Here is a 26,723-nt window from a genome sequence, read left to right on the forward strand (position 1 = left end):
CCCATTATTAGGGATTAGTTATTTACCCAGTTCCATTTAGTCACACTTAGAAGCTTTTTAAAAAGGATGATTATTTAACAGCTATCATGAGAACAAAAATACAAACATTTCTCCCAGAACTTCAGGGACACACTCTCCCCAACAACACCTCAGTCTTTGCAACAAGTAGGCTTATACCTTAGCTCACATTCTGTCTGCCATTAGTTCCTCTATGTCCATGTCCAAATTCTTTTGGACGAGTGCCAGATGACTTCTCATCTCAGTTTCCACTGATATAGAATCTTGAAGGTCATTTCCAAAGGTCACTTCTTGCTCTTCAAGGTATCAGTGCTAGGCTGGCTGCAAAACCCATCCTGAACTCCATTTCTCAGATTACCCTGATTTACTTGCTTGAGCTTTCAAGATCCCAAGGTTGAAGACTCCCTTTACCTAGAATGGAAAAGAATGAACAAAAAGTCCAGGGAATAAGACTTATTATAACTCAGGGATACATGGCCTCAGATGGAGAGAGTCTTAAGGTTCCCTGCCCACTCTCTCCCCTTGAGAAGCCACCAGAACAAAGGTAAAAACAGAAAAATGAAGACAAGAAAACTCAGCCTTTTGAAAAATGCCAACAGTTTCAGCTGGGTGGCCAATTGAAAAAAAAAATCAAAATTCCTCCTTGCCCCATGGTCAGCCAACTAGAGCCAGGGATGGATCATCTAGACATGTTTTCCTGCCTCTCCAATCCTTTCCCTTACATGTCATCACATCTGTTTTAGCAGCAAACTCCTAGACTCTCCACATGGAGAAATATCATCCCGAACATTCTGGGCAGGCTCCATACCCCCATTGCAAGGGCTTTTACAATCATTTTTACTCTGGTAGATGTTTGGTTTATTCATCTCTCCAATTTTTATTCCTGAATTGAGACTTGATGTCAGTCCACTCTCCTCCTTGAGGAATGGGTGGGTGATACAGTGGGTAAGCCTTGATTGCTCTGCATCTGGATCACCTGGGTTCCTGTACTAACTTCCTCTCAGGGCTGACCCCTGCCTGGATCCTTGAAGTTCAGAGAATTAGATATTTGTGACCTTCCATGGCATCTCAGGACAGAATGTTAGGAATCTCATACCCCTGGGCTTAAGATATCCAGGTCTCAGCATGACAAAGCTGTGCTATTTATTGCCTGCTACTGTTTCTATAAAGTCCCCACCCTATGGTTTTCTGACCACCAGAGGACATAAAGACTTATAGGACACAAGCATCCTTGACCTCTTACCCTAGTAGGTGCTGTTTCTGGCTTTGCTGAGAATGGAGGGGATCCTTTTCTTCTTTTCTATAAGCAACTGGATGATTCACTGTGACATTACTGAATGGGAAAGGTCACTTACTGTTCCTGTAGTTTCTTTTTTTATCATTATTTGGTCTAGCATGAGCTTGAGGATTTTGCTAGGGTAGGTATATGGAGAGTTGTGCAGTCTGTCTCCAATTTAGGCAGCCATCTGGGCAGGAAGCAATAGTGACAATTAAAAAAATTGTTTTTAGAAAATTGATCTTAAACAATTTGGGGCCAAACAATTCAGGACAGCTAAGAAACTCTGTATCTCTGAATGTCAGGCTTTACTATAGAATGTTAAAGTCATTAAGGATTTCAAAAAACTTCTAGTCTAACTCATTTTTATAGCTGAAGGAACTGAGGCTCAGAAACTCGAAGCATCTTATCTAAGATGAGGCAAGCTAGTGAGATCCAGGTCCAAAAACAGAGGATCCCTGAGTCCATGACCATTGCTCTCTCCTGTTTTCAGGCTTTTTGCAATCCTGTTTGTTTGGAGGGGATTGAATACAGTTATTAATTAAAATATTATGCAAGTTAGTAATGATATTTTATTTCTCCCAAATGATCTGGAAGAGACAGACATAATTTATAAGGCATCAGGCACAATTCACAGACTAAATTAGCTTTTATTCTGTAATCTTCAGTATCCCACCTTCCACACGGGAGTTGAGCCCACATAGCCATCATAAAGACACCAAGAATGTGTTACAAACTAATCCGATTTTGAAAGTCTCTTTTTTGTTGGATGGACGTGCAAAAAAAAGTCTTTGTCTTTCTATTCCAGACTTAGCAGATTTCTGGTTTTTTGACAATATCCCTAATATTTCTAAAGTTGACTTAGATGTGCAGTAGATGAATGAAGAATAGTCATTTGTACATTATGAGCGTACTTGAATCCTGCAGTTTCCTTCCATAATAATAACTGGTATTTGTATTAAAAGTATTCTCATTTGAATTGAATCTTTTTAATTAACCTTGAAGTCATGTATTTTTTTTTATATATAGACCTATTATTTCAATGGTGCAATGAGATCCTAGAGGAGAAAGGAGGCACCTAAGTGATGTAATATCTAAAGCGTGGCACCTGAAGTCAGGAAGATCTGAGTTCAAATCCTTTTAGCTATGTGACTCCAGACACATCATTTAATCTCTCTGTCTAACCTTTAAATGGGAAAAATAATAATAATGGCACCTATATCCTAATGTTGTTATGAAAATATCCTAATATTGTCATGAGAATAAAATGAGATATTTGTAAAGCACTTTGCAAACATTAAAGAGCTATAGATGTTCACTGTTATTATTGTTATTCCAGTGAAATAGTTGAGAACCAGTTTTGCAATGTCATCTTAGGCAGTTGCCTGAAGCACTGAGGAGTTAAGCAATTTTTTGGTTATTTTTGTTGTTATTCAGTCGTATCCAACTCTTTATGATCCCTTTTGAGATTTTTTTAGCAAGGATACTGGAGGGGTTTGCCATTTTTTTCTTCAGATCATTTTACAAATGAGGAAATGGAGGCAAACAGAATTTAGTAACTTTCCCAGGGTCACACAGCCAGTAAGTGTCTGAGATTGGATTCGAACTCACAAAGATGGATTTCTGACTCCAAGCTTGGTACTCTATGCACTATGGCATCACCTAGCTGCTCCATGAAGAAATTTATCAGGTTCATACAAATAATATATACCAAACCCAAGACTTGAATGCAGGTCTTCAGCTTTCTATCCCTTATTCTATTCTTTCTCCCTGATATAGAGACTCTAGGTATTATTAGTCCCATTTGACAGATAAGAAAACCTTATCTCAGAGAGGTGAAATGACTTGTTATGGTCACACAATAAAATCTGAATCTGGGTCTTCTTGATTCCAATTCCAACCCTTTATCCATGTGCTAAACTTGCCATTCATTGAGTATAATGAAAGATTTGAGTTAATATTGACCACATTCTCTACTTACATGAACTAAAAAGCAGCTTTCATGCGTAATCTCTCAGTTCCATATGACATAGTGTCCAACTCAAAGGAGTATCACAGCTTATTTACATAGGAACCATTTATTATCAGAAGAACTCAAAAATGAGCTTTTTGAAGTAGACAAGTTACCATTTCTGAGGTGGAATTATAGCAGTGGTCTGCTCCCACCGTCATAGAAGAAAATGTTAGAAATGAAACACAAATCTAGTCCCTAACTTCTCGGCTTCCCTGTTGAAAAAGTCCCAGAGGTTCAGGACAGCCAGTTGCATTGTATTAAGTTGCAAGAAGGCTTGACATCTTAGCTACTAAATGTCTGTTGTAGAAAAAAAAAAAAAAGATGTGGCATTTTTGGTTAAAAAAAATCTCTGGGGAAAAAGACAGTTGGTCCTACAGAAACAATAAGAGATAATACCAAACACAATCTACTAATAAATGAGTTTTCCTTTGGGTAAAATTAAAATTAACTCTCATATGGTATGCAGAAGAAGAGATTGTCCCCTTGGCAAGAAAAACCAAGAACATTCCATCACTGTGGCTCACATGTTCATCTGGCTTTTGTCATCCGAGGACATTTACACTAAATTTCTCCCTTATTTCTACCACTGAAGTTGGAATTTGAAAAATTCTTTACTGTCACGTTGATAACTATTTACGCATCTGTATTTAGTCACTGACATGTTTTCTCCTTCCATTAGAATGTGAGCTTCTTGAGGGACATTGCCTGGCAAATAATACTAACAGCTAAGATTTATATAGTACTATGTGCCAGACACATATGTGCCTTACTATACGCTAATGCTTTATAACAGTTATCTCCTTTCATCTTTCTAATATCCCCAGCAGGTAGGTCTATTATTATTTCCATTTTACAAATGAAGAAGCTGAGATAAACAGAAGCTAAGTGACTTGCTCAGATCTTATAACTAGTAAATGTCTCAGAATGGATTTTAACTCAGGTTTTCCTGACCACCACTTAGCTACCCCCAAATACTTATTAAATAGCTGCTTAGTACATAGTTTAAATTCATGTAACATGTTAAATTCATTTTAATTTATCAAATATAATTTTTATCATTTATATGATAGTCATATAATATATAGCAAAATTCCCTTTTCTAAACTAGAAATCAAATTAGGAGGTGTATGTATATTAAATATACTTGTATGCCTGAAATTCCAATTTCCTGTCCAACAAGGACTACCAACTTCCCAGCACTTCTGTAATAGCCTTCATGTTTAGTGGGGCAAAGGCAGGCCAGAAAGCATTTTAGTGTCTATTAAACAGAGTCTTGTTTAAAAAAAAAAAAAAGAAAGAAAGAAAGACTTCTCATTCCTGGAACTTGTAAGATCCCAGAACTTCCTAGCCTCAATACAAAATCACTAATCTTCACCTTTGTTTTCCTTTCCACAAAAGCAGCATCCACTTGCCTTCACTTTTGCTAGGATGTTAGGATGTTTAATAAGGGAATATTTCCTAAGGAACACTGATCATCAAGTGTTCTACTGATGAGAGTCTTGGGCTTCTCACTTCTTCTCCATTATATAAAACCATCCACTCAACCATGCCAAACATGACCAGACACAGAGCCATCTCCACATCCTGATCTAGATATACTTACTTTTTCTTTTTACTTAATTATAGAAAATTCTGTAAACTATTTATCACATAAAATGAAAGTGAAGTTTCTATTTAGTTCAGCAAAACTACAAGCTGAATGATCAGGGAAATGGAGATAAATTGCTTTTCATTTTTAAAAATGGCTAATTTTGTTTTGGTTTATTTTTTTTCATCTTGATAATGCTCTATAGCATGTTTGCCACACTGCCTAATGTGCACAAAACTGGTTTTTTGTGGTTCCAATGATAATAATAAAATAATAATAGATAAATACAAATATATGATATTAAATATATAATATATATTGTAATATCAATAAAATAATAATAATAGCAAATTGTTGGAAGGATTTTCTTTTACTTCCCTAACTTCATGGCTCTGTTACCCTCCCCCTTCACCCCTTCAGCAACTTTCCCTCCTTCCTTCCTTTTCTCCCTAAAGAAAGGCCCTCTGCAAAAAAAAAAAAAAAAAGGGGGGGGGAGGGGGGCAGAGGCACATGTAAAAAGATATTATTTGGATGCAGAAAGGCTCCGGCTGCTTATTACCGACACTGTGCTAGCTATGATGAACAGACCACCATGGTTGTGACAACTGCTATGGATGTCTCCAGGGTAAAACAAAAGGTTTGTATATTACACAAGCAATTTCACTGTTTTCTAAACATATTGCCAAGACGGTGGGAGCTGGCAGTCCACACTGTTTCAGGTTGGGGATACTTGGATTCGAAGCGATTGCCGATTACGGACCTTTTTATTTGTCTTCCATGGACTACGAGCATCCTAGTAACCCAGCAAAGAATTTTGCAGAGCCTTTAAAATTGTCTTCATGGCTTCCCAAGATTACATACACAAATCACTTGACAAAAAGTCTTGGGCATAGATAACTACACGAGACAATCATCTTGTTCCAACCCTTAAAGAGCCCCCAAAGTGAAATGTTTTATAATCCTTTTTTGTGCAGTAGTCAAGGAAGAAAAGAAAAGAGTTTGGGCAAAGATTATCCAGAAGAAAGAAAGGGACTCTTTTGGGGTTCCAGCCGAAACACAATAAAGAACATAATTAACTTCACAATTCTTTGTGTTTTTCATTTGACTGCAGGGAGGAGATGAAAGGGGGTTGCTAAGCCTTGCATTCCATCCCAATTACAAGAAAAATGGAAAGCTGTATGTGTCTTACACCACCAACCAAGAGCGATGGGCTATGGGACCTCACGACCACATCCTCAGGGTTGTGGAATATACGGTGTCCAGGTACCGTTAAAATCATTAAGGCTTTGACAGCCAAACCTTTGCCTTTCTCCTAACTTTGTCATTTTTGTTTAAAAGGCTACTCTAAAATAATCAAAAGCTTTCCAGCACCTAACCCCATAGGTATGGTTTTGCAAAAAGGCTTTCTGTAGCTGTAAGGAAAGCACAAACGTTTATATTTTTAGCATTTTTCTCTCTTCCTCTCCCCGCAACCATTCCCCCAGCTGTCTTACAAATTAAATGCTTTTCCTGTGACCTAGAAAATTATGTTTGTTGTGCATCATTCTCCTTAGCTCTAGTTCAAGGATTCTTTTCACTGTTTATCCCTGTTGTGGTTGTTCACGCTGCACCTACAGTGTCTAATCATAGTATTGTATCTCTCTCTACGCCGCAGAAAAAATCCCCAGCAAGTTGACGTGAGAACAGCCCGTGTGTTCCTGGAGGTAGCTGAGTTGCACAGGAAGCATCTAGGTGGACAGCTGTTGTTTGGTCCCGATGGTTTTTTGTACATTTTCCTCGGGGATGGGATGATCACCTTGGACGACATGGAAGAAATGGATGGTTTAAGGTACAAAGATCGCCAGGGTCAGGGCACCCTTCTTTCTGTATTTTTGTTACACAAATCAGAAGTGCCCGTGAGTTAGGAAAGCTGCAGTTTATCACTTTATCATTTGGTCTTTCATCTTTTGCTTTTGTATAATGGGAAAGAAGATAGTTAAATTAGGTCCCAAGATCATGGAATAGTAGTTTTAGAACCAGAAGATCATCTAGTCCAAGGCTGCTTAAACTTTTTCCACTCATGACCCTTTCTCAACCAAGAAGTTTTTACATGACCCTGGTTATCTGGGTATATAAAATAGATATACAAATAAAATATTTTTGGATAATAAATCATAATTTCAAATCCCTCCCCATTCAGTTTTGAGACTCCAACCCTAAAGCTGGAATCTAGTCCAAAACCCTTCATTGTACAGATGATGAAACAGACACAGGCAAGTCAATCAAGTCAACAGTTATTTATTAAGCACCTAAGTACCAGATTGAGGCAGGTAGTTGTTCAGTGAAGAGAGTGCTGAGACTGAAGTGAGGAATCTGTGAGTTCAAATCTGACCTCAGACACTTACCAGCTGTGTGACCCTGGGCAAGTCACTTAACTTTATTAGCCTTAGTTTCCTCATCTGTAAAATGGACTGGAGAAAAAAATAGCATACTTCTCCAGTATCATTGCTAGGAAAACCCCAAGAAGGGTCACAAAGAGTCAGAAATGTCTAAATGACTGAACAACAAAATGTAGCAGTCATGGTGCTAAGTGCTGAAAGGAACAAAACGTACTGCCTGCTTTCAAGAAGCTCATAGTCTAATAGGGGAGATCACATGCAAACATGTGTATGTATGTATGTATAAATAAAATACGTGTTGGGATAAATTAGAGATAATCTCAGAATGAAGAGAACACTAAAATTATTGAGGACCAGAAAAAGCTTCTTGCAGATGCTAAATTTCAAATAAAGTCAGGGGAATAAGAGATCTACCGAGTACATTTATAGGTTCAAAGATCTGGCATACTCTAATCATAAAGTTTGTTGAACATAGATTTCACTGGGAAAATAATAATGAACCAGACCAAGCCCTTCTAAAAATATTCATTTCCAACCATCTGTTAGCCATCCCATTGTTTCCCTCCTAAGTCTTTAAGTGTGGACAGAGAGGGATGTCTGCTCCCCAGTGTAGAATAGAAAAATTCAACTCCCCCTGCTCAGCTTTAGGGTCTTTAAAGGTCACTCAGCTTCCCTAAGACACTCGCCAGATACATTCAGTCACAAAACTTATAAATGTTTGAGGAAAGATTTATACTCAGATCTTCCTATTCTTTACCCTGTGTGCCATTATACTGCCTCCCTTAGAATTTTTGATTAAAAGAAGTTATAAAATTAAAACCATAATTAACTGAAGTTTTCAGTTCTGGGAGATCTAAATCTCTGATCACACTGAGATAGATTGCTCACAGTGAGAAAACACCCTCTACCAACATAGACTGGTACCAGATCTGAATATGACATCATTAGAGAGACACCTGATGGAAGTGAGAGGTTAAGTCCCTTATTTGCCCATTGTTTTGCTTGTCTCTGAAGCCAGGTATACACTACACCACATTGCCTCTCTATTCATGTACATGTAGTAAAGCTTAAACTTGCACTAAAACTTAGTTAAATATGAAGAATCAGCTCCAACTTGATTTGGAGTCAGGAAAACTCATCAAAATTTAAGGAAAACACAGACCCTTCCCACATCTTCCTTGTAGTTTGCAATACAAATGTAAATATCCACAATACTCAATGAGAGAATAGGAAGCACGCAAGCTCACTAGTCTATTAGGTCAAGTTGGGATAGCTAATTGCCAACTAGAAAAGATTGGGGAAAACTCTAGAAAGGGGATAAAATTTGACTGAAAAAAGTAACCTACTTTGGCTCTGCAATTCCCAAGCTGTCCTACTAATTTGAACTTGTCCTTTCAATCCTCAAATCAGAAAAAATACTCTCCCTTTACCCACTATTGTTCTGTGTGCTTTTCTTGACATTATAGCTATCAGACAAAAAATGTCTCTTTCTTTGATTTCCTTATGTACATGAAATTTTGATAAATTTACTTCCAGTGAGCAAATGGCTAATCTCACCTCCTAGTCATCTCGTTAAAGTTAAAGGTAATAGTTAAGGTAATAACTAATTTTCTAATTGTTCAAGAAAATCAGTGGTGCCAGGTTGGCATTGAGTATGCATGCGTACATAATTGTGGCACCATGAGATTTGGGGATTTGAGGGTACAAAAACATATTTAAGCAATTATATTGTCCTCCAACTTTCTCAGTGATTTTACAGGTTCGGTGTTACGGCTGGATGTCGATACTGACATGTGCAATGTGCCTTATTCCATACCGAAGAGCAATCCACACTTTAACAGCACCAATCAGCCCCCTGAAGTATTTGCACATGGGCTCCACAATCCAGGCAGGTAAGGAACCCCAAGATGCTGATTTGTATCTTTAGCTATATGAAGGAGAACATTGTCATGAGAGAAGAGTCTTCTGAATCCTAGAAAAAGCCACAAAGGGGAAAGTCCTGCATTCAAAACCCGCCTCTGACACTTATGTTCTATCTGACTGTGGGTCCTCTAGTCAACTCTCTAAAACTAAAAATTACAGGAAAGGGGATAGTCTGCTTTAGGAGAAGGAGTTTTCTCACCCTGGTAATTCTCAATGTATAAAGCATCTCTCTGGGGTCATTCTCTCACAAGAAGGCAGGCTGCTCTCTTCCTCAAGGTTCTAGGGGTACCACTGAGAAAATGGGATTTCTCTTCTCCATTACATTTGGCTCAAATCCCAATTTGTATATGCCCCTCTCCCTTGTTAACCAATGGTTTAGTTCCCTATACCAATGCAATCACAGGTCCAGATCCTATCCCTCATTCCTCCAGTCAGATTTGAGGCAGCTCACTAGCCAATCCAGAAGCAAAGGTCCTAATTTCATGGTTCTTCCTCTTAAGTTAATTTTTTGAAAGAGACCTAAAATTTCAATAAAAAGAAACCAATTTTCAAATTACAGCAACCCATCAAGCATTAAAAGGGTTGAGGGATTCATAATAGTAAAATATTGTTATTATGTTAAGAAACATCTATATTCTTCTAGAAAATGTCCCTTGACAATTGAATATGTCTGTTACATCACAAATGTGGAAATTTCCAATGGTGTAGATGGTAATCAATCAATGCATCCTTTCCTATGAGGCTATTATTCACTTAGTCATATAAATCTTCCATAAAGAGGGTCTAATTCTCTTGACATTTCATGAATACCAATGGAGCATTTTGTTCAATGTCCCTCTAATTACTAATATCAAGTGAATCATTGGATGGGGAGACATGCTTGCTGAAGGAATCATTCCAGATGGCCAGTGCAGAATCTAAATCGAAGAAAGATTCCCTAAATGGCAATGCCTTCTGTTAACATAGGTATTGTCTTGATTCCATGATGCCATAGATTATTATAGAACCTATCCATGAGATCTGTAATCATTTAAATGGCTTTAGCCAGAGGAAAGAAAATAATTGTTAAAAGCTGTATTTCTTAGGCTACAGCATCATTGGACTACTTTAATAACCATGAAAGGTCAACATGAAGATTTTCTGAGAAAAAGAAATCATTTGATTCATTTTCTTGTATCTGAAATTCCTATAGAGAGGTGTGATATCATTTTTAAAAGACTCGTGTTAAAATTGAAGGTGATATTTTTCCCCCAATGAAAAATGCAAATACTAGAAAATATAAGGTAAAGTATTGCCTACATTATGTTGAACAATGAAGAAAGGAAAATGGTGTCATGTAGAATTGCTTAGTATTTTTAGGATTTAGTTTCTAGAGAATGGCTTAGACGATTCACTTGATAAATGTTTAATCAACTTGTTTTCTGCTTGTAAGATAGGGTAGTATACTGAATACTGTCAGAGTCAGGAAAAGAAAAAAAAAGAAGCTTTTGCCACAAACCAGCTGTTTAGCCTTATGTCAGTCGCTTGATCTCTCATAGCCCATAAGTTGTAAAAATAAAAGTTTCAAAAGGGCTGCTCTTCAATGAAAACAGAAATTCCTCCTTGAGATCGTCTTAAACCAATGAAATCATAAGTCCAATCCAGAAGAGCAAAAAAGTTAGTTGTCTGCAGAGAAGGAGGTATTTGACAATATTAATTTTAAAAAATTAAAAAAGTAAAAATTAATAAAACTATTAGAATCAGAGCATCATAGATTTAAAATGAGAAGATACCTGAAAGGTTATCTTTACAAAACTGTTTTATAGTTGAAGATACCAATGTCTGAAAAAGAAATGAAGAAGACACTGAGTTCCAGAGAGGCTGTGACTTTCCAAAGTTCACATAGATAGTAAATGATCAATTGAGGATTTGAACTCAGTTCTTCTGACTCCAAAGCCATGGCTATTTTGGCAGTCCCCCACTAGTTATTTACATATCTACTTAATGACCACCATCTGAAATGTTAATGATTCCTAAAAATTACATCCCATCATCCATTATTGACCTCTATTACCTCCTGATCAAGAAAGAAAAAGTCAGTGACTCACTTCCTTTTCAACAAAATAGCTCATGTTCAAGAAGCAATCTAGCATGATGGTTAGATCCTGGTCCCCGGGTAGTAAAACAAGTAAAATGAAGATACATGTTAGCTTGGAAAAAAATAGCCTTGTATGAGAAGTGTGCTATCATCTGGATTTATACATCATTTGTATAAAAGTGGAAGAAAAAATATTTTCCTCCAATTCTCTCACTTCCACCTCTCCCCCTACCCCAAATAGTCACATAAATCCATTTCCTTAAGAAAATTCTCAACACCACTCACCCAGAGGACACTATGACTAAGAGTAGTTGGCACAAAGAAGGAGTCATCATGGCCAAATTTAGTAAGAAGAATCATGTGGGGGAAAGAGTGGGATATTGGACTTGGAACCTCCTCCTCCCCACCAAGACCTCCATTCGAATCTCTCCTCTGACATTTACTAGGTATGAGACCTAGGGCAAATTATTGAATTTCTTTAGACTTAAATATTTTCACAAAATGGGAAAAATAATCATAACATTACATAGTTGTGGTGAAAATTAAATGGGAAAATGTGTGTAAAGCACTTTTTAGACCTTTAAGGTCCTCTAAGTATGAGCTGTTGCTCATTTTCTTTATCTGAAATGCTAAGAAGCTCATCTAAGAAACTTTCCAAGAATCTAGACCTTGCTCGGGGAAAAGCTGTTGAATCCTGGGGGACAAAACAGTTCATATTTGTCTGCACCCAAAGCAACCAAGTTCAGATTCTCCTCCATGCTGTTGGAATAAGATAATGGCTACCACTTTAGATTCCAATTTACACTCCATAAACTGTGAGGCAAAGGAAGACGTGGCATTTCCTTCTGGATTGAAACTTGAGATTCACCAATTATTTTATTCCCTAGGCACATTGTGGAAGCAAAAAAAAAAAAAAAAACAGAAAATTCAGATTGTGATGATTGAGTAACTGAGTCTTCACTTTGTGTTGAAAAGATGAGACTCATTGACTCATCAAACCAGCAAATTAAGATTTCACTAGTACTACAAACATATTGTCTGCTTAAAGTAGAGAAAGACAAAACTGAAAACTAATTAGCATCTTTCCATTGAGGATAACATCACTGAAATAACATAAAAGATAATGTGCATGAAAGAAAAAATGGAAAACCACACATATGTACACACATACATGCACAGAGATCAAAGTGAAAAAAAGGAAAAAAATTAGGTCATAAATTGTATTGTATGTGAAATATAAACTAAATATAATTAAATATAAACATAATATAATAAAATAGAAATAGAAATTAAAATATGAACTCTTTCTGCTAGTGAAATGTATCTGAGGGCTGGCACTGTTTTCAGAGTTGATTTTTTTGTTGTCGTTATTTTTGGGTTTGGATCCCTAGTATGTAGCATAGTGTCTTACATATAACAAATTTTTCCAATTTTTTTCAATAGTACTTTATTTTTCCAAATACATGTAAAGATAATTTTCAACATTCATTTTTGTGAAATTTTGAGTTCCAGATATTTTTCTCCTTCCCTCCATTACCTCCCTAATACAGCAAGCAATCTGCCATAGGTTATATCCATATAATCATATAAAAATATTTAATAAATGCTGATTGGATTTGAATGAAACACACATGTAGTACTTTAAACTTTCTAAAATATTGTCCTTACAACACTCCTGTGAAGAAGATAATGTAAGTACTGTTATTCCATTTGTGTGGATAAAGAAATAGAAGCATAGAGAGGAAGGTAGAGTCACAGGAGTATAATGATCATAAGACTGGCACCAAGGCCTTCTTACTGGGCCAATAGCTCTAGCCAACTATATTTCCCCTGTTTCACTATATTATAGCAGGTAACCAAGAAAAAAGAAGGAATTTCCCTCTCCAAAAATCTTTTGGGTCCATCAAGTTAAATATGCACATCTACATCTTTTCCTGGAGAAAAGGGTTTGACTACTGGGTTTTTGGTGATTGAATAATCTTAGCTCAGAATCTCCATTATGGGCATAAGAAACCAATAGATAAATTCATTATCTCTTTAACATACAGATGTGCAGTGGATCGACATCCCACAGATGTGAATATCAACTTAACAATACTTTGCTCAGATTCAAATGGAAAGAATAGGTCATCAGCAAGAATCCTACAGATTATAAAAGGGAAAGACTATGGTAAGTTCAGTATAACTTAAAGAATCTGTTCTTTTTCAATGAATTGAAGATATGGAATTAAAATAAAAAGGAAATTCTGCTCAATAAGCACATGGCAAAGCTTGACAATAGAAACCCTAATTAGCTACCAGTGGTTAGAGAGTACATTTTTCCTATTTTTTAAAGGTTCAATGCACCTCATAGGCCCTAAGGGTTTAATTTAGTTAATTACCTTTTCCATGCAATAAATGGTGCTCTATAGACCCAAAAGACTTAATGGACCTTCAAAAAGTTAGCAGTTTAGAACTTGCCCATCAGTAAAATCAAGCCTACTCATTTTTTATCTACGTATTTTATGATAGAAAGATTTGTTTTGACATTTTATATCAAGGGAACATAATAATAAGAAAAATGTCATGTAAATAAACCTTTAATATTCGATGTGCAAGTCTCAGCAAATATGGAAAAAATTAGTAGATGTATCAATCTGGATCGCGATTTAAATGTAATTCTTTTAGCAAATCATATTTATGGTCAATAAGTTGCTTAAGCCAAGACATTAGGATCTTTTAAGAAATGCATTTGATTCTGAGAATCAGTGCAATTTTTACTACAAGAGTAGCGTTACATTTAAAACTGTATGTTTGGATGAGCCCAATTGAAAGCCCAATTATAAACTTTGTATTATTTTTTCTAAGTGTGATAACTTTGTTAGTTTTGAAGCAATGTAACCATTTATATTATCTAGCATTCACCTGAGTTCCATCATAGTATTAAGAAGTCCATCTGAAACCTTTTACCAAAAATTGACTGGGTCATTATAATTGTCTACTTTTAAATATGTGTGTTATTCTTTCCTCATTTATAAATGTCATGGAGCTAATCTGATAGAAAAGTCATTCATCCTATTTTGCAAGGAAGGTTTTTACACAGGTGTTATTACTGTATTAGAATAACATTTATTTGAAATATATCTTCTGGTAATGGGTCAAAAATGAAAATGGCAAGAATTGATATTCAGATTGATCATTTGTTTTTTGGCTCATTTCCAGTGACACAGAAAAAGTAACTGGGCTCCTGTTTCCTTATTTGTCAAAAGAGAGGGTTTGTTGAACCAATTGGTCCCTAGGCGACTTTCTAGTTCCAACCTCTCCGACCCCACATATGACATTTAGCACTCATATGTTTATAATCGTGGCGCCATGATGATGATGATGACAACAGTGACATAGAAACTCCACTAGGAAATTCAGATCTATATGTAAAGCCAAAAAGTTTTAACAGCTGTTTTAAATTAGAAAGTTAATTAATTAACAGTGTTTTGGATAGCTTAGTGTTGTTTTAAAATAAAGGCGTGCTTATTAATCATAATACTAATTATATCTAGTCAGATTTCAGTATTATTAGGGATCTTAAATATTGTGCATTTTCCAAAAATTTTGTCAAATATCCAAAACATACACAAAAGCACTATTATAGAAAACTAAGGGGCTTTATGGTTATATTTCAATAAATGCTATCATAGAAATGACAGTTCTGATTTCATTAAAACCTTACCATAATACCCATGTGATTTCCCATAGAATTTGGTAAAATTTAGTCAAGAGAAGTCATTCTTCCCTATTGAAATTTAAAAATTTATATTATTTTAGCAGGCCTGGTATCTACTTCAGAATTAACGTACATTTTACATAATTTATTGCTAATTTCCATGTTATCTTTCTTCAGTGAAATTGCATTTCATTTGATCTAATGCTATGATAGTTTCTTTCTAGAAAGTGAGCCATCACTCTTAGAATTCAAGCCATTCAGTAATGGGCCCCTGGTTGGTGGATTTGTTTACCGAGGTTGCCAGTCTGAAAGACTCTATGGAAGTTATGTGTTTGGAGACCGGAATGGGTAGGTTTCCCAAAAATTCATTTATTCTATCTAGTAACACATCCATGACTAGTGATCAAAAAGTTTGAAATAAGATATTCTCTTTCCTGAGAACAAAATGCTAAAATTCAAAGAGTTGGGTAGGAGGGCATATAAGTCATAAGAAATTTGTTTCTTTTTATCTCTATTTTGGGTAATAGATTCTAATTGGAGAGAGAGAGAGAGACAGAGACAGAGAGGGAGGAAGAGTTACATCCCAATTCCATTCAGCTAGCAATAAGCAAATATTCACCATGTGAAAGACATTAGGCTAGATACTATTTATGCAAAAACAAAAGTGAAGCAATCCCTGACTTAATGAAACCTCCATTCAACCAACAGAATACAATATAGACATAGAGAAATCAAGATAAAATAGTTATGATGTAATTTCAAGATGGGAAGAGCATCAGAAGAGATTTCTCATAGGAGGTAGTACCTGAGCTGTGCTTTGAAAAAAGAAATTACCAATTCTAAGAAATGAATACTAAAAATTATTTTGGGAGAAGTGGGGCCTTTATTCTTTTATGTCTTTGCTAATGGTATATAATTACTAAATTTCTGGGACTTTTGATAAACAAGTTTCTCAATTTATAGAGGTATGTTACAAACTTAAATTTAGTCATGCTTAAATGATTTTCTTAGAATAATCTAGTCATTACATGGGTAATTGTAGGAAATAACCATTAGGTTCAAACTGAGAACTCTAGTTTTCCTGATGAATGATTTTCAGCTGTGTTGGAGAATTGATACACCAATTCACTAATGAACTGGAGAGGTATCCTGACCCAAATTCTGTGCACTTTGTTCCTCTCTTTGAGTAATAAAACAATCTAGATTGTGGCTCTAGAGAGGAAGGATCATGTTCTGAATGAAGGACCTTTCCCCATACTTCCCCTTTCCTTCAAACAAAGTATTCTCTTCCAAGTATTATTTTCCTTTGACATTGCCATTTCCCAGTTCCATACAAGTTAAGGATCATTGCACTAAATTCAATTCAACAAACCTATCCTAAGCATTTACCATGTGAAAAACACTGTTTTCTGTTTTGCCTTCTGTAGTCAGGATCCAATGACATCGAAAGCTTTCCATAAAGGATTTTCTTTTTATTGTTTATGTCACGGTCATTTGGCAAAAAGTAATAACAGACCCCTTTGGTGTGTTTCCATTGCAGAAATTTCCTAACTCTTCAGCAGAGCCCAGGAACCAAACAGTGGCAAGAAAAACCCCTGTGTCTCGGTAACGGAGGCTCTTGTAGAGGCTTTTTTTCAGGTCACATCTTAGGATTTGGAGAAGATGAATTAGGTATTATACAAACAGATTCTTATTATGCTACCACCTGGCTTCTTGTTTGATATATTTACTCTTATGGTAAAAAAAGCAGTTTTTGACACTATTTCCCACCATTTTATTGGGATGTTGAATCCTCTAGAAAAGATGAACCTGCTTTCCTGCCAAGGCTTTGTCTCAGGATGCAAACTTCTACTTCTTTCCCAATTCCCACTTTCAGTACCTTGTGGTACTCTTAAAGTCCCTGTGCCAATGTGCCAGTGTCTCACCTGTCTCCCTTCTACTACTGCACCTTCCTCTCTGGACAGGAAGACCCTGCTCCTGCCCCTGCCAAATGCTAAAAGAAATCAGCTCCCCCACATTGCTACCCAATTACCCCACCCAGTGGGGGCAAAATGTTGTTATCCTTTACCACAAATCCTCTCCCCTTTCCCCATACCCTGCCCTTATGGGTACTGCATGGAGCAACTGCAGAACCAGGGCAGACATTATTCTGTAAAAAGTCTCCTCTCTAGCATCCTGTCTCCCATACCCTTCTTTCTTCACCATCTGTCAAACAATGTCACATTGCAACCAATGAAAATGACTGTCTTCTGAACTATTGTGACCCCCACAACTGTATTTGGCCCATTAGTAAAATCCCCAGCTGTAACTCAGTATATTCCTCCCCATTTTATTCTTTAAAATTCTTCTTACTCACATCTTGCAATGAAGTCTGTTTGGGATGAAAGAAAAAAATAGGTCATAATAAGATATGATATCCTTAGTTCATGCACTTTTATTGAAGAAGAATTGACGATTTTCATTGGTAAAGAAATTGAATAGGAATAGGAACTCTTACATCAATGAAATCACAGATCCATATTGAAAGTGGTGGAGAGGGAGATATCTGTCCTCATGGAATGAATTGTCTATAATCAATTCTATCTGAAAATAATGTTTTTATACATTATAGCTCTTTAATAATAACTCATTAATTTATTATTATTATACCACTTTCCAGTGCTTCAAGGTTTGCACAGCACTTTACAAACATCTTATTTATCATCACAATAACTCTAGAAGATTATGATACTTTTACCCCCATTTTAAAGATGAAGAACCTGAAGAAATCATAGGTTCACTGACTTTCCAGGATCACCAAATTATTAGGTATCTGAGATCAAATTCACACTCGGGTCTACTTGATTCTAGGTCTAATGCTCTGTCTACTGAATCTTCTAGCTGCTCTGAACTAAGAATTTTAATGTCTTTTAATTATGATTAGGGATGAGAAACCAACTGATAATAGCTTATTTTCCTTATTGCATTTATTTCTTCAATAGGTGAAGTATACATTTTATCAAGTAGCAAAAGCATGACCCAGACTCACAATGGAAAACTCTATAAGATTGTGGACCCCAAAAGGTAAGCATTTCTGTATATAACATTAAGCCACCAAAAATCACCATTTTCTAAGTCATTGTTTAAGTCTACTCAGATCTCTGGAGAAATAATTAAAGTGAGTAATTTCCAATGTTAACATGTCTATCTTCACAAATTTCTACATGATGCTTTTCCTGATCCCCTTAGCACTTACTGCCCTCCTTCTCTGACTGCCTTATATTTAAAAACTTTGAGTTTATTTTCTTTACACCTCTTTCTGATTTGTCTCTGTCTTTCAGTATCTCTCTCTCTTCCTCTCTCCCTCCCTCCCTCTTTTCCTTCTTTCCTCTTTCCATGTCTCTCTGTGTATATCTCTGTCTCTCTATCTCTGTGTGTGCCTGTCTCATCTCTGTCTTTCTGTATCTCTCTGTCCCTATCTTTCTCTCTCTGTCTCCCTCTTATTTTCATTCTCACTCTCTTCCTCCTCCCCCCTCTAATTCTGTCTGTTTGTGTGTGTATGTGTGTGTGTGTATGTGTATATCTGTGTCTGTCTATATCTCTCTTCTATTCCCTCTTCCCTTCCTTCTATCATCCCTTTCTTTCTCTCTGGTTTGTATATACAGCTATATCTCATTTAGTACAAATCCCCTGTAGTGTTCTCATATATTCAAATATGCATTCTTTGAAGTTAAGATTATGTAAAATAGAGCAGTTGGTTCCAAACCCTTGAAAATAAGCAGTGTAAATTCGAATGAAGTAAGCATTTTGGAGGATTCACTATTTGCACCAGTCAGGACTGGGCAGTATACATGTATGTGAGTGTGTGTGTGTGTTTGTATGTGTGTGTGTGTGTGTCCTTGTTTTCTCACTAGAATGTAAACTCATGAATAGAGATTTTTTTCCATTCATTTTCTTTATATCCCTAGTACTTAACACAGAACCTGACACAAAGTAAACACTTATTATTAATACTTACTGATTGATTGGTCTTCTTTACCCCATGTAGTCATGCTGTCCTTAAAAGAAACTCACAATTTTATTAGTCAATCAGTAGATCGGATTAATAACAACATTTAAACATTCGGGATATTCTGTTTATGGAAAATCTAACTACAAAGAAGGGTGATATAATTGTGATAAGGGACACTGAACAACAGAGCAGAGGTAGCTATTTGGAAAGTACTGTTTTCTCCTGGAGAGTACCCAATAATCCTCCTGCTTTTCTAAAACCCAAAAGTCACCAGCAGGAGGTTTGTCTGTCTTAGTGTCACTTTTTAAAAAGTAATCAGAATAATTACTTTTCTTACCTCAACATTAGAGTCTTATCCCAAAACCTCTTGCAAGCTCTTGTGTGGGTTTCTGTAACTAGAATGAAAACAAAAGAAGGATTTTCTCATTTCCCCTGGCAAGGGAAGATTTAAAATCTTTTAAATCTCTTAAGTGTGAGTATAGTTATTGTTTTCAGTAAGTCAAGACTTTCCAGGGAAAATTAAAAGTCAGTCAAATAACTATTAGTTATTGGTTAATTTAATGGACCAAATCCAAACTTTACAAAACTACTAAGACTATATGCTTAAACACTGATCGTATACAGTATACTATATATGCAAAGTGAGTTATAAGATAGAACATCAGCCAAGAGTAATTATTTTGTTTCTTTTTTTTAAAGCTAGTCTTGTGATTATATTGGTATAGGGAACTGCTAATGAAAAAATTTCTTTACAAATGCAAATTGGTACATGGGACATAAGTCTTAGAGAATTGATCTCACTAGTTCACTCAAAAGTTGTCGGTTTTCAAGTGTCGAAACTGCCAGTATATCGACAGGGGTGGGATTGGAATCCAAATTTAACCAAATCCAAGATCACCTCCATCCACTCTGATATCCTGTCTTTCACATGATTAACTATCCAAACTTATTAAATGATAGATCCATTGCCTGTTTTCTCTTTGATCCCAAGGAAAATGAATTAGGCATTTCTTAGAGCCTTTTGATGTGCTAAGAATCCTTAATCATAAAACAAAGAGCTATAAGGGACCTCAGAGACTATTCACTCCAATTCCTATCCAAAATGAATTTCTCTCACAATATCCCCTCCAAGTCATTATCCAACTTCTACTTCAGAAGGAACCGGTCACCTCCCAGGACAGCCCATTGCATCATGGGATGGATCTAATCAATAGGGATTTTCTGCCTCCCCTTTACATCAATATTTTTTACTTCAGCCACTTCCATTGCCCCCAGATCTATACGTTGGAGATAAATAGAACAATCTCTATTTCATGTGACAGCCCTTTAAATAAACATAGCTATCCTTCAACTATTTAAAAGGCTGTCACATGAAATATGCCTTCTTTCTAGGCAAGTTATCCCCATTTCCTTGAACGAGTCCTCACAGGAAAGTAGGCTTTTACCATCCTGATTGCTATTCTCTAGATGTTCTCCAACTTATCTAAATCTTCCCTAAAATATGGTTCTCCAAACTGGCCCCAGTAGTCTGGATATGGACTGACTAGCGCAGATTAAAATGTATCTCTTTCTTCCTTCATTTTGGACACTGTGTAGTACAGTTCCAGATACTTCCTTTCTTGGCTTCCATACTACTGACTTATGTTGATCTGTAGCCCAGTGTAACCCCCAAACCCTTTTCAGATAAATTGTTATCTAGGAATACCAATTAGTCCATATTGTATTTGTGGGGGGTATTTAATTCAAGAGCAGAACTTTAAAATTGTTTCACCTGAGTTCAAATCTGGCCTCAGAAACTAGCTGGGTGGCCCTTGGCAAGTCAATGAATTCTGCTTGCCTCAGTTTCCTCATCTGTAAAATGAACTGGAGAAGGAAATGAGAAGACACACCAGTGAATTTGCCAAGAAAACCCCAAATGGTGTCACAAAGAGTCAGACATGACTGAAAAATGACTGAAAAACAAGAAGGGTAGTCTCCTCACTTCCCTGCAGGTTTCCACACCCTTCTAAACATTTTTGTCCTATTTTTCCAGTCCAAATATTGTTTTTCCTCAAAGAAATAATAGGGGGGGAAAGGCTCAAATAGTTCACCCTTCTCACCTTTGTCCATTTGAATCATTCAAGAACAGCAATCCTATCCTTTCTGGAATCCTTGTCTTGAATCTAACACAAATAACCTCAACTCAAAACCCTTCTTTATTGTCCTTAGAATTCCTCACTAGTTCATTCTGGGCTTCATTACTCCTGACCTTGCTCCTAGAGAACCTTGGTATTCCGATCACAACAACAGCCATTCTGTTAAAGCAATAGCCCATAACACTGAACTACCAGTAGCAACTTAAGCACAAAACCCAAGTTAACCATCTGTTGTTGGGCCCCAGGTGATTGACAGCCTTTAGCTAGAACATATCAATTCTGCTTTCTGCATCATCTCTTCTGTATAAGCTTTTCAGCTAAATGGGAAAGGAATCCTCATTTTTCCTATCCTGATTTCAGGATCCTTCATATGACAATAAAGGATTAGAAACTGAAAAAAATCTCATAGAAATATTGACTAGTTTCTCTATTCTGGATAATTGCTCAAGAGAACTAAGTGGCAAATACTTTAAGATGTCTCCCAACTAACGAAATGGGCATTCCTCTTCCTTTTTTATTCATTGATTCATTCATTCATTCAAATAGCATTTAGCAAGCATGTGCCATATACTGAACTAGACACAAGAAATATAAAGATAAAAAAGGAAACATTTCCTATCTTAAGAAATCCCTATTCTGCACTAGCATAAATAACATGTATATTGATAAGTAAATTGAAAATGGATGCAAAATAAATACAATCAGAGCGAGACAGCTTTAGCAACTAGGAAGAGGAAGAGGGGAGTTGAGAAAGATCTGGTAGAGAAAGAAGTCAGCATATTGAATCCCTACCATCTTTTCTAAAGAAAAGAGCTTCAGAGAGCTCAGCTTGCCAGGAAGTTCTCAGCTGCTGCTAATGAGAATAATTGGTCCTGATTAGTCCACTTTTAATAGAACCAATACATCTGTAATATCACTCATCTATCATTTGCTGGCATTCTTAATTTGTCAGTCACTGTACATTCAGCTTCCCTCCCACAGCAGAAAAGTAAGTCCCTTGTTTTCCCCCTTTTGAGGGGAATAGCAGCGTATCATTTGATAGAATTGAAAAACCAGCTCTTGGATGACTTGTTCCAGTTGAGGAAATGATTAATGCAGAATAAATTAGTAGTAAGATATCCATTACTTCGAGATGTAAATTTCTGTTATTCTTTGTGATTTCCAAAGATTGTGCTTAGATCAACTTCAGTTGCTTTCTCTCTGGATGTCCCTGCTCCCTTTTAGGAAACCAGGTCCTATGTGCTGCCTGTTCCCAGGTATTCGTGTAATATTCTCCCACCCCAAAGGGGAAAAAGAGATCTTGTGCTCTTCATCTGGGTTGTTTAGTCTGTTGGTGTGTGAGTCCAAGTGAATTTTACACCTTAAATCCATTATTAGTATCTAATTACCAGTGTGACCTTGGTTTCTTGTGCTTTGGGCTCCGCTAGTAGGGTGGTCTCCGAGTGACATACCTGAAAGGCCTGCCTTCCCATTAGATTGCTGCTGCTGGTGAGTTATTTCATATGTGGGGCCAGGGTTAAGTTGTGTGTTTGGTTTCAGGAGGGAGTAACCAGAGTCCGAAAGACACTGTCCTTGTACTTAGGCAAAGGCATCAATTAAAACTTCCCTGGCTTGTGGCAGAGCACCCTCGTTTGCATAAACATTGGTCAGAAACGTCATGCTGTTTTGATTTGGGGCCAGAAGTTTATTATTGTAGTATTTCTCTGCTGAGGAGCTGAAGTTCTGTATAAGCAGACACTTCGGCATGTGCACAGCATTACCCCTGAAACATTAGCCAATCGTCGGCGCTGTCTTGTGCAGGTTTCCTGCCTTGAAAGAAAAAAACCCACACTCAGAGAAATTCATTATTAGCAAAATTTGAAGAAAGCTTGGTTGTTTTTTCAGCGGCCTCTCTTGTTACCACAGAAATCTACCCACATTAAAGTCTTAGTTTAAATTGGCTTCTAGTGGATAATCATGAGAACTGACATTTATAGAGGTAGCGGTTATATAGTGCTTTGAACGTTTTCAAAGCATTTTACAAATATCTCATTTCATCCTCACAACAACTCTTCAAGGTAGATCATTTTATCTGAACTTCGCGGTTGAAGAAACTGAGGCAAACAGATTAAGTGAAGTCAGTGTCTGAGATTATATTTGAATTCAAGTCTTCCTGATTTTAGCTCAACTTCACAGACTAGTTTTCTTTACAATTAGCAAAATGCAGCCCTTTACAATTCACAAAGTAGTTTTTGTGCATTATTTTATTTAATAATCATAGATCATGTGTGAAGTATTACTATCACCATTTTACAGAGGAAGAGACTAAGGTTTACAGATATATAAAGCAAGTTGTTCACCATTACACAGGGAGGAAGTTCTAGAAGTGAGATTTTTTTACCCAAATCTCTTCTTACCCTAGATCTGGCCATTTTCCCACTACCCAATCTCTATCCTGTTGGCTTTTTATAGTAACTGGTATTTTCAGAGTAATTTCTATATGGGGATTGACTAAAATTCTGGATAAAAATAAGGTGTGAATTATTTTTATTTTTTTGGTCTAAATTTGTGTTTTTCATCAGTGTCACAAACATAATTGAAACTCCCTCCACCGACGTGTTTGTGACTAGAGCAGTCTCAGTTATCTTGAGGAGCTAAGAGTTAGATGACTTGCTTATGTTAACGTGGCTAGCAAAAATCAGAACCCAAATACCCAAGATTCCAAGACTGCCCTATTAGCTACTGTCCCTTGTTCCCATTATACTCATTTTAATCTGACCTCATCACAAAATTAATAGCTATATCTTCAAAGGAAAATGCTGATTTTAAATGATTAATAAGGCTGTTCCTCATATTTTATGCATGCAAGAAAGAAAAGAGGGAGAAATTAAATCTCAAGCAGCATTTAAGTTCTTGGGAAAAGTAAGAATCCCAACTCCCAAACATTAGGCTATATGGACCATTTTTTAGGTCTGTGACTACAAATGATTAAGGTTAAGTGAATCCTTGATAAGGGATAGGAGAGTTTCCCTACATACTGGCTAAATGTTTGGCTAGAAAATTCTAGACTTAAAATTGAGCTGTTTAATTTTGTTTATAATGCCAAAGTCAGCCAGAATTCCCCAAGAGATAGAGTAAGGACACTCAGAAGCAATGAAAGGTAGCAGGAGATTTCCAGTTTTCTTAGTACATGGTCAGTACAGTGCTGATATTAAGCAAAAGGAAGAATCTTCCTCTGGATGAGAAAATTCAGGATATTTGTGGTTGGGGGGAATGGAATCTTCTTCATTCTCAAGTGTCACATGACCATATACGGCCAAGTGGACTCAGGGAGGAAGCTGTCCAAAGGTATCAGAGGTAGGGCCTGACCACACTTAGGATTCCCATCAGCTTCCAAGACTGTCAAACAAGCTCTGGCCTGTGTAGGAGCTTCCCTAAGCCAGTAATCTTAAAAACAAGTTGAATCAAGCACAAAAGCTCTTTCTTGACCCTCCCCTATAAAGATGAGTAGCAATTTGAATTTTCCTTAATCCTATATTAAGAGACTCGACAGAAAACGGAAAACTGTCTTTTCTAATAAAACTGAACACTGAGCTTTTGAATTTAGTACCTCTACAAACTGCTTGACAAACTAATTTGAACTCAAGCCTTCCTGACTTCGACTCCAGTTCTTCGTCGACTTCACTGACTCGTTCTTCTTTACAAGTAGAACACAGCCCTTTATAATTCACAAGGTAGTTTTCAGCCCTAAATTTATGCTCCATGAAAGAACATATAAAGAGCCTCTTATTTATCTTATTTACCTTCCTTGACATCAGCTTCCTTAGGAGACAGTAAATGATGACATTCTTAAAAGTCTTAGAGAAGATATAAATTAGCTTCTCCATCCTAGAAGGTTATTAATGAGAAGCAAATGGTGTGTGGACGTTTTTCCCCCTGAATTAAAGAAGCTTTTAGCAGAAGTTAGATGAAGATACTTTGTCACCTTTCCTTTCCTTCAAGTATCAGTCTATAAAACATGCACCTGCTTCCTCTCACCATGGTCACACTGTCAGTGAAATAATATACTTTGAAAGCCCTGAATTCTTCAGAGGAGAAACACCCTACGCATCTAAGATTGTAAAATTATTGTCTGGCCAAATAGTCAAAGATTACAACCCAAGTGGTTTTCCTACCTCTGAAGGAAGGATCTTTTAGTCTGAAATTAAGGCAGAAGTTTCCAGAATTTTGAGTGGTTAAGAATTAAATCCTTTTTCAAAAGGTAATTTTCATGACCCCAAGTTTTATTGTTTACAAGTTGTTTCTAAATTAAAACAAATCCCATACGAAGTCATTGTCAAGTTCTTGGAGAATGGAAAGGAAATAGAAGAACTGAGGCACAGTGCTAGCTGTTCAAAGTTGTTCCTTCCAAGCAAAATTTCATCACAGCTGTGGACAAAATATACTTTATTTTTGCTTTGTTTTACTTTAGATGGACAGACCTAGGCAAAACAAATATTTGACCTTGAAATAGATCCCTCGTTAATCTTTTCCAGCATTTGCAAAACAGCATTATTTTTTTATCATCCTTACTTTAGTGGCAGAATGACAAATTTTAACACATTGCTGTTGTTACCTAACTTTGTCCCATAAGAGGGATAGAAATGAACACTCCTTGCAAATTCCAGGCTTGAATTTCACTTCACAGAAATGCTGTATCCCCAGAAGCTCTTTGTGACCAATACAGAAAACAGCTTCTCCCACATCCCCCACTGTCCATCCCGTGAAAGCCCACCAGCCTGCAGTTGACTTATTTCTGTGTTTGCTTCATCTTATACTTGCTCCCAGGACTGACCGCTAATAGAAGGCTTGGTTTTTTTCCTCATTTTCCAAGGGAAAACCAGTTTAGCCTCTGTGTCCTGGGGCCGGCAGGCAGGCAGCCCTGCCATCCTAAAGAAAAGTCATACATAATAGAGCGGCTTTAGCCCAATAAGCCAGTCTCTCCCAATTCATCAGTCAAAGTTTTATGCAAGTGGCCTCCCCTAGGTTGATAAATTCCCACAGTGCCTGTTGACCCAGCTGCCAAGGACTCCCACAGCAGGTGTTGTTTTCATGACCACCCTGTCAGTAATACAAACTGTTTCACAGTTCCATTGACCTCTCAGCTATTAGCAGGGATACAGGCTCCACGAGGGACTCATTTTCAAACATGACAGGATTTCTGAAGACCAGAGGTCAGAAGCAAATATAGATCCTATAAGAATACATTCAGAGTGGTCGATTTCGGGTCTAAAAGGCAAAGGGACGTTTGCCGTACTATTCTTTTCACCGACTATCAGAATATCTGTTAGCATCTCTGACAGCTCATAACGTTTTATGTTTTAAAAATAGGCTAGAGATGATGCTGTGAGGAAGAGCTTGTTCTGAGGAACCAAATGCTCTCCAGATGTTTTTCTGACATTCAGAATGGTTAGATTGAACTCCCAATAAAATGGAAGAGCTCAGAAACAATTCTGCTGCATGAATGAATGAAGTAGAGATGTGTGTGTATAAAAATACATACATGTGCGTGTGTATTTGTCTATATCTATTATGAAGTAGCTATACCTATAAATAGATTTAAATATAAATATACAGACAAACATATATATGGATGTATGTTTGT

The 26,723-nt window shown here is 36.7% G+C and overlaps 1 protein-coding gene across 3 annotated transcripts in view; it reads left to right on the forward strand.

The window, feature by feature from the left end:
• HHIP (hedgehog interacting protein) overlaps positions 1-26,723 on the forward strand; it is a 137,217-nt gene that overhangs the window by 83,209 nt on the left and 27,285 nt on the right. For all 3 annotated transcript variants that reach the window (XM_051963768.1, XM_051963769.1, XM_051963767.1), the window contains exons 5-11: positions 6,008-6,159; positions 6,551-6,724; positions 9,023-9,166; positions 13,323-13,444; positions 15,199-15,322; positions 16,515-16,645; positions 17,956-18,037. In XM_051963768.1, the coding sequence (XP_051819728.1) occupies positions 6,008-6,159; positions 6,551-6,724; positions 9,023-9,166; positions 13,323-13,444; positions 15,199-15,322; positions 16,515-16,645; positions 17,956-18,037 (929 nt within the window). The remainder of the gene's footprint in view (positions 1-6,007; positions 6,160-6,550; positions 6,725-9,022; positions 9,167-13,322; positions 13,445-15,198; positions 15,323-16,514; positions 16,646-17,955; positions 18,038-26,723) is intronic.

Source organism: Antechinus flavipes, chromosome 6 (genome assembly GCF_016432865.1).
Source record: "Antechinus flavipes isolate AdamAnt ecotype Samford, QLD, Australia chromosome 6, AdamAnt_v2, whole genome shotgun sequence".
Lineage (NCBI taxonomy): Eukaryota > Metazoa > Chordata > Mammalia > Dasyuromorphia > Dasyuridae > Antechinus > Antechinus flavipes.